At 41.5% G+C, this 9047-nt stretch overlaps 2 protein-coding genes across 2 annotated transcripts in view; both read left to right on the top strand.

The window, feature by feature from the left end:
- Positions 1-311: 311 nt before the first annotated feature.
- LOC145499692 (bile acid-CoA:amino acid N-acyltransferase-like) lies at positions 312-4932 on the top strand. The gene is made up of 2 exons (XM_081479216.1): positions 312-1265; positions 3466-4932. Exons 1-2 carry the CDS (start codon positions 785-787, stop codon positions 4269-4271), a joined length of 1287 nt encoding a protein of 428 aa, XP_081335342.1. The 5' UTR covers positions 312-784; the 3' UTR covers positions 4272-4932.
- Positions 4933-4962: 30 nt separating this feature from the next.
- LOC145499691 (bile acid-CoA:amino acid N-acyltransferase-like) overlaps positions 4963-9047 on the top strand; it is a 7770-nt gene continuing 3685 nt past the window's right edge. The window contains exon 1 of the mRNA XM_081479215.1: positions 4963-7487. Coding sequence (XP_081335341.1) covers positions 7007-7487 — 481 coding nt within the window. The 5' untranslated portion in view covers positions 4963-7006. The remainder of the gene's footprint in view (positions 7488-9047) is intronic.

Here is a 9047-nt window from a genome sequence, read left to right as displayed (position 1 = left end):
TGCTTATACCATTCTTGGCGAGTAGATCGTGGTCTTGTTTGATACTCTGATTAGCATCATTTGAACTTTTAAAAGGATTTCCCTTTATTCTCTAACACCGATTGTTAATTTATGAAGAGAGATTGGATGTTCTCAAACTTGAGAAGACTGAAGTGGTCAGTGAAAAATGAATCAGCCGTAGGAAATTTTTTAAAGTGTTTTGTTGCAATATTCCCGATATCCGACCCAATTTTAAAATTTACTTCCGTATGTTCTTTCGATCTCTTGCTGTAGCTTTAGTGAAGCATTCTTCGGGTCAGGGTCCTAAACTTTTACAATTTTCATTTCATTCAGATTCTTTTTCCTAAACCGACCATGAACAAAGTTCTTTTAGGCAATAAAAATGGTGAGAACAGGTTGTTTTTGCGCATATTAGAGATCGAGACAATCGAAGGATGGAAAACATACCCGTCTAAAAGTTCCTTTATTTTGCCCCTTTGATTTATACCGCGACTTTTAAGCCAGAATTTCGATTGGCTGAGTGTCAAGTTTTCAATGTTCTTCGCTCACACTGACGCCGGGAATATCATCAGAAGAGAGATTGGCCTTTCTTCTTCGTTCGCCATGTTGCTTTAATTACCGCGAGGACTATTAAGCCTCGTTTTGGTGCAACTTCCGGTTTTTTTCTGGAATCGGTGTATTGCGCAATTCATCCAATGAGATTGTATCATCAGATCGATTGTGAATTCATACCGTTATAAATTTGAGGCTCCCCATGCTCTGAGGTTTTGTACCCCAACGAAATATGCTCAATTTGAGGCCGAAGTCTTCTCTTATAGACAAGATAACTAAAATTAATGTTTCGCAACTTAAACCACTACAGAATATAACGCTTGGAGCAGAAATTGTCGGCGACAAAGGTGAAACATTTGAGTCACACGCTTACTTCATCGCTGACAAAGATGGCGAGGTTGATGTTTGCCGTGACTCGTCTTTGGGAGGATCTTACAGCGGAGTTTCACCCATGGGATTGTTATGGAGCATGAAACCAGCACCGGGACAGAGAAAAGGAATTCGACTGATGAAATCAGATGTTACCAAACCGTACAACATCGTCTTGAACTGTTTTGATGACCATGTGACCCCGAACGAATCTTCACTGCAGCCCTTGTCAAGCGTGACCTTTCAGAAATGGCACATGGCCGAAGGATTAAAAAGAATTCCAGTGAGAGAAGGAAGAATCCGTGGGACTTTGTTTCTTCCTCCGGGAGATGGACCTTTCCCTGGTAAAACTTCGATTTGATTTGACTATTATTATTTACCTCTTTATTCTTCCCTGTGGTTCGTTATTTATTTATTTATTCGTTCGTCATTTATTTATTTACTCGTTCGTTTGTTCCTCCGTCCATCCATTTATCCACGTGGCCATGCATCCATTCGTCTTACCTGTGTTACAGCCGCCCTCCGGAAAGGAAAAATCCTGTGTGTTGTCGTTGCTTAGTCGTGTTCCTTGCCTAAATTATCCAACCACTGAACTGAACCATTTCAATTCAGTGTCACAACAGATGACGTGACAGGTGTACACCACAACCCCCGGAATAATCTAGTCGTCCTCTTCGTTTTCTAAATTTCAATTTCAAAAGTGTTGCTTGCTCTTGGCTTCAAATCACGCGACCAATCTTTTTCAAAAGATGAGTCCTTTTGGGGTAAATTTGGGAAATCTATCCAAAGCAAGCTCAAAAACGTCAGGAATACTGTAAAAGTTGGATTTCAGCCGGGCTTTTATGTTAACACATTGACGCCTGTACCGGCCGTGACCGGCCACGACGAGCGTTGGCCAAATTTGGCATCACTTATACTCAAGTTTTGCAGGAAGAAAAGTTCTTTCTAGTAATACCCAGATCAGAGTGACAGGTTCAATTGAGCCGGAAATATAAATGAAACTGCTGAGAAATTTGGTTGAAAAACTCGGAGCAAAATTTCCCTCCACTGCACTTGGCTACTCCGTGGTAAGAATTGCCCGTCTTGATGATGCTTTCTCGGGAATTCTTGAACTGGAAGCAAGCCCAGCAGTAGCTCAACAACAGCAGCAAAAAGATAAAAAAAAGGAGATAAAGAAAAGGCGAAAAAAAGTTTTGATTTCTGCGTATGCCCGAGCAAAAATGTCATAAAACGTGATGCTACAATCTCGTTCCCAGAGTCTTCGTTCCCCTTGACAAGCGGTCGGAAAACGAGAGCTCTGGGACCAACCATTTTGAAATGACCGAATTCTGCTCATCCAGTTTCACTGCGCAGTCTACATCTATGGCGCACGCCTGAAATGGTTGCTCCCAGAGCTCTCGTTTTCCGACCGCTGGTCAAGGGGAACGAGGACTCTAGGCACGAGATTGGTGATGCTAGTGAAAAGAAAGGCATGCTGTCATGTTGCAAATGCCGCTTTGAGTAGATTGGAGCTAATTTAGCTCATATCCAGGCTGAAAATGTCCAAAATATGCATTTTTGCCAGAGAGCTCCAGGTGTCAAATTGCACTTTTAATCCCAGTTATTAAGGGGTTTCACAGTGGTCTAACGCACACACGTCATATTTCAACGCCGGTTTTCGTGGTCTTGACGTTTGCAAGGGCTTGAAGCGAAAATGTGCCAGACTTTTGTAAGAAAACGTTATAAAACGAATAGTGGTAGATCTGGTCTGGACTGGGGAATTGAACGTCCAGTTCTGGCCATCTCTCTGTCACGCAACGCTACTGTCGTCCCTCCAGAGAAGGCAGCGCTGCGTGACAGACAGAGGGGCAGGCTTGGTCTAAGAAACTGAACTAAGGTAAGAAAAAGGTAATTCTGTAAGTTACTAACCCAAGTTGACTGCAATGTTATCGAGGTCACCTAAACTTTCATGGAAGTGATCATGAAACATCAAAACAAAAAATCAGACTCAAATTTGCACTCATATTCTCTGGCCCAATGGTTCACGTGCTGGGCTAGGGAACTAGCGGTCCCGGCTGACGAGCACTGCCCTGAGTCACTGCGTTGTTTTATTGGGGAGCTTAAGCAATGACAACGGCGACGTTAAGGACGACGCCTAACAAAAAAAAAACGAATTTATATTTTACCTTCGAATTCGCAGATGTCTAGATCAGTTCAGTGCGCCATACCGGTCTCAGAACTTGCTCAGGCTTAATATGTAACGCCAGAAATACGCAAAACTAAAAATATACGCAGAACTTGGCTATTCCACGTTGTTGTTTTGGAAACGAAACCTAACAAATGTACAAAGATTTGCTCATTAAAGCTTTTGTTATGTGGCGTTCTCGTTGCCGTTACCGTCGTGGTTTGCCTAAGGTCCTTATTGACCGCTTATGCTACGGAAACTGGGATAGGCTCCAACGGTTTAGGCCACGTTAGCCTGACGCAGACGTAACTGGTGTTACCAAACTTATTCAGCATTATCCCTGCTAAAGGCCAGTTTATTTACTAATTGCAATTCTGCAGGTGTGATAGAGATGTTGGGTGGCACTGGAGGACTTTGGGAATTCAAGGCTTCCCTTCTGGCATCGCACGGATTTGCAGCTCTTGCATTGGCCTACTTATCTTATGATGATATTCACGAATTGCCATCATCCATGGACATGGAGTACTTTGAGGAGGCAGCCAACTGGCTCAGCAGTCATCCTAAAGTCTTGCCGCATGGTATTGGCGTTCATGCCATTTGCTATGGATCCTGGGCCGCGTTGTTAATGGCAAGTCTTGGAATGAAAGCGGTCAAAGCCCTTGTGGCCATTTCACCCGTCATAAACGCTTTCCCCATACCATTTAGTTACAAAGGAAAGGTCTCGGAAATACTTCCTTTTGAAAATAGCCAGAAGATATCGACAAAAGAAGGTAGCATCTGGCGTTACGCCATTCCAGCAGTCAATGATGTCAGTACCCCAGTCTCTAACTACTCACCAATCACACCAGTCGAAAACATTTCCTGTCCTGTTCTTTTAGCCTATGGAACAGGTGACCTCAATGTTGGTTCTGACTTTGCTACAGAACTGATTTTTAATCGCCTGAAAGCCCATGGTAAGGAACGTTTGTGTTCTATTTTACGTTATCCCGAGGCGGGACATCTCATCGAGCCGCCGTACACTCCACACTGCTATTCCTCATTCTCCGGTATTACTGCCAAATGGTCTGGTGACCACTATCTAGTGTGGGGAGGGGAGATGAATGCTCATGCTAAAGCACAAGAGGACGCCTGGCCAAAGATCTTAAGGTTTCTGCGAATAAATCTTCAGCACTCGAGTAATTTGTAGAATGCAGCTAAAAGTTTAGAATAAAAGTGCACATGGGAACGATTTTCTTGTGAACTGGCGAATTTAGATGCGTACCGATGAGGTCGTGACTCGGGCGAAAACGTCCCACACACCATAAGCCATGGTGCCCTGATGGTGCCAACGCTTGGGCCTTAGGCGCCTACACGTATCCGGATATTTTTGAATCCGCAACTTTTTCTTTCCGGATACAGCTTCCGTCCACACGCATCCGGCGAATTCGGCAGCGAATCCGGATATTTTTTAATCCGCTCTTCTAGAGTGGAAAAAATTAAATCCGCAACGTGTCAGTGGTGAATCCGCATAGTTTCGAATCCGATGACGTAGCAAAATCGTGTCCAATCTCTTACCGAACAATAAACCAATATGGCGGCATAACGTGTGGGCCTAGTTTCCCTAGAGACCTCTAGAGTGAATCCGGATACCATTGGATGCGTATGGACAGACGAATTCGATTTGAATATGCTACGTGTGGACGGGGAATTTTTGAATTCGGAAAGAAAGAGTTGAGGATTCAAAAATATCCGGATACGTGTGGACGAGGCCTTAGTTTTAACAAGTGATAGCGTAGCTAGAGGGAGTCGATACACCCCTGGGTGGTGGGGGGGTGGGGGTGGGAGGCATATTGACATCAGTAGTAAATTCTCGCGCGCTTGACCCATTATGAATTCGATACAATCTAGATGTGCTGAAGTGTTTCTTTAGCCTGAAATAAATGGTTGGGCTGTTACTCTTATGTAGAATATAGCCTGAGACCACACCAGACTTATTTCTGTCGGTAAATCGGTTCTTTATTAATTGTGACTTAATGGTACGTGTTGAAAGGTAGACGATAGGTGTTGATACACTTCTTGTGAACCGGTACACGAGGACAGGACCAAGCTTCTTCTGCCTTTAGTTTTTTAGTAGCTTTTAGTTGTCGTGTTTTAGTCGTCGTAGTCGCCACACAATCTTGAAAGTTTCGTTATTTTCCCGTCATTTTTGCTTGGTTTATTTATTTTTCGTTTTGGTTTCATGCTCTGTATATTAGCTTGTTTATGTGCATTTGTTTTCAGCGAATCGCTAGTAATAGTGCGAAGATCTTAGATGTGTAGATTTCGATTACAACGAGTTCGTGATCTGTTTGTCCATAGTTAGAGGGAATGGCAACTATGTGTGCTCATACAATTAACTAATAGAAGCATTGCGATTATCTAATTTAATTCATGCAAAACAAAAGATGTGCAGGGTCAAGGACCTTCCAGCATAAATCTTAGCCTGATTTGTTCGCTTCTTTGATGTTTACCCGGCTTTGGAATTAACCATTCCCTCTATTAACTATGATATGTTCTAATGCAGGGTTGACTTGCACGGTGAACGTTGATTGTTGTTTAGTTCTCTATTGTTTAGTTCTCATCAACAACACAGACAAACAAATCAAAGATTTCAATTTAATGATATATCTTTCGAAAAAGGAAACTGGATTGAGGAAATTAAAATCGAAACTGGTTGTCATTCCTTTTCCTCTAACACAGCACTTGCAAAACACGTCACTTACTTCGAGAGGCGAGAAATCTCATATAATCTAAGGGACTCTGAGAATAAACTAAATGTTCCATTGCCGCGCACAAACTATTATAAGAATAGCTTTAGCTATAGTGGCGCCATTCTTTGAAACAGAAGAATGCGCATTATAAATGTTATCATTATCATCATCAACAGTCTTCCTTGTAACTTAAGGTAAGCAGAGTCCCCGGATGAGGCAGTTTAAACACCTCAAAAGAGATGTATAAGGCATGGCATTCGTGGAAAGCAGCTTTTTTTATTTTTGTTTTTATTTAATTACTTTTTTTACTGTTAGTTATTAGTAGTTTTAGCTGACGAATTTGTAACCGTATTAAAATAAAGGTTATCTTATCTTATTGCACTAACGCTTCGTGCGTCACGTCTCTATTCTTACCACACTTTGACGTCATCTGTTATCAGTCCTTTAGGTCCATGTTTACCGCAAATGTCTAACTGTGGTTTGAGGTCAGACGTTTGCTGTTCGCCGTTTAGACGTTAAATCGATTAAGATTGGAGTAAATTGGAGCGAATAGAAATCATCCTGTCAGTGCATTGGAAATTGTTAAAATTACACCAAAACAAATAGCAAAAAATAGGTTCGTTTTCTAACATGTGCAGCTTTCTAAAGAAATAAAGCATCGTAAATTAAAACACGCAGTCAACCTGAGCCGCCGCCCTATTGGATTTCCACTTATTGGATCAGTGCCTTTCAACAAACAACAACAAAGGCTAGGTAATTTCTTATCAGTTGCCTAAAAATTACCACCAAATTGTAGAAAAAGGGTTACTTTATTCGATTTCAGCATTTTTACGTGGCAAGAAATTAAAGGCATTAAAGCTTGAGGTAAATGACTTAATGAAATCCTACCTCCTAAAGTTCAAAAGACGAGTCGAAAATCTCAAACGTGATCTCTAACCGTCTGGGTAAACATGAATGAACAGAGCAGAACACAATGAGCAGAACATTCTTTTATTATGTCCATGAGCCATGCCCCCATCATGACGTCATCTAAAAATTTTGACTGTCTACCTTATGTAGATGGCAGTGCGCCCCAAAAAACAATTATACTCAGATTAAGTTGGGCCCTCACTACTATTGCATCTGGACTTCATAGAACGAAAAGAGATTTCGCAAGTGTGAGGTTTTGCACCATTCTGTCCCGAAACGAAATATGCTTAACTTGAGACCGAGGTCTTCTCTTATAGACAAGATAACTAAAATTAATGTCTCCAGACTTAAACCGCTCCAGAATATAACGCTTGGAGCAGAAATTGTCGGCGACAAAGGTGAAACATTTGAGTCACACGCTCACTTCATCGCTGACAAAGATGGCGAGGTTGATGTTTGCCGTGACTCGTCTTTGGGAGGATCTTACAGCGGAGTTTCACCCATGGGATTGCTATGGAGCATGAAACCAGCACCGGGACAGAGAAAAGGAATTCGACTGATGAAATCAGATGTTACCAAACCGTACAACATCGTCTTGAACTGTTTTGATGACCATGTAACTCCAAGCGAATCTTCGCTGAAGCCTTTGTCAAGCGTGACATTTCAGAAGTGGTACATGGCCGAAGGAGTGAAAAGATTTCCTGTGAGAGAAGGAAGAATCCGTGGGACACTTTTCATTCCCCCGGGAGATGGACCTTTCCCAGGTAAGAAGAACTGAAGTTCAAACGGTGATTAATTCTAAGAATCCGGCCTTTCGGTTTTGCCAAAAAAAAAGAAACAAAACTTTCACAACAAAACAGTTTCTGAATTGAGCTTCGATCTTTTTGCTTTGTCATTTGCAAACAGCTAGCGCTTTCTGAGTGGTTTAAACGTTCCTAGAATACAGAGAGAATGGGGTAAAGAGTAAAATTAACTAATTAACAAACTAAAAGTACTTTAAACGTGAACAAACTGTTTGATTTAATCTAACAATCTCTCCATTGTTTGTACATGGACATATTTGAGTTCAGATCGGACCAAGCCATGACATGTATTCATAAACAACTATACTCGTCCGCAGAGAGAAGCCGGGGGAAAGTTTAGCCAGTCTGTTCAACGCAGCTTCAATATCAAAAGCTTCGCTAAAAGTCATTTCAATAAAAAGAAAATCGGTTTCTCACTGTCAGTGATCAGCAAGAATTTCGAAAGAAAATATTTCCATAAATTTCAAGCGCGACATGGTGTGTTTGACGTCAGTCAGCTTTTGTTTTGCTGTTTGCTCAGGCAGTGTTGGGTCACGCTGGAAATAGACTGTAGTATTTAGCATGAAAATTAGTACTCGAGGAGACACGGGATGGTTTCACGGTTTGGCGCATGCGCACGCCTTGATGTAGTCCACCCAGTTCCGTTGTTTATTAACAAATCAGATGTCAGGAGATAACTTGTGCATGCGTCTGTTTCACATCATCCGTGATCGAATAAAGGCATCAGTCATTCTGCTAGTCTTCATGTATTTGTATGGCTAAGAGAAAGGTTATCATTCTACTTTCGCGAAATTACAGTCTGTGATTACTGAAACATATGTGATTGATAAGAAAACGAAAATGTATTTTATGCATGGAGTCGGAACATACGAAAAGAATGCAGTGAAAACTCTCGCCTGATATCGTCATGTTTTCGCGACTGACCGAGAAATTTTCAAAGGCAAATTTCCAGCAAGAGTCATAACAGCACGCTCGCGATTTTTTTTTATAAACATTGAAATTGAATAATATTAATTAACATGTAGTAGCTTGTACATGCGTTGAGCCCTGACACCCTCCCTTTAACACGTATTATAGCTATCTGCGTCATTTGTATCGATGGTTCCGACCGTAATCGTATCCTAGCATTTTATTTACGAGCCACATGTCCGTCATCCTCTTGTCATCATCAGGCTAATACATATACTTACTCAAAACAGATTTTCATTCGCATTTATTTTTATTAATACGTAGCCTCTCACAGGGACCCAAAATAAATATCTTCCAAAATTTGAATTGAAACAAGTGTCCTTATTTGCCTTTTACCAGCTGTTACCATGGTTTTGTTTTAGGGTATTGAACCGAAAAATGACCGCAACTGTCTTAATTCATTTTATATAAATTTCACTCATATTTTAAAACTCGTAAGTGTTAGCAGTGAAGATAAATGATAAGCACGTGCCATTATGTTGCTTCTTCGGTTGTCTTCCTTCCCTGGAGCGAAGCGAACGTGTTTCTCTCGGCCACACAACATGCCAACTC

This window comes from Orbicella franksi, chromosome 10 (assembly GCF_964199315.1).
Source record: "Orbicella franksi chromosome 10, jaOrbFran1.1, whole genome shotgun sequence".
NCBI lineage: Eukaryota > Metazoa > Cnidaria > Anthozoa > Scleractinia > Merulinidae > Orbicella > Orbicella franksi.
Note: the sequence above shows the minus strand (reverse complement) of the source record. Positions and strands in the feature narration are given on the sequence as shown.

Coding starts and splice junctions, on each gene's coding strand:
- LOC145499692 (XM_081479216.1), top strand. CDS start 785: ATGCTCAATTTGAGGCCGAAGTCTTCTCTTATAGACAAGATAACTAAA. Junction 1,266..3,465: donor GGGAGATGGACCTTTCCCTG/GTAAAACTTCGA, acceptor GCAATTCTGCAG/GTGTGATAGAGATGTTGGGT.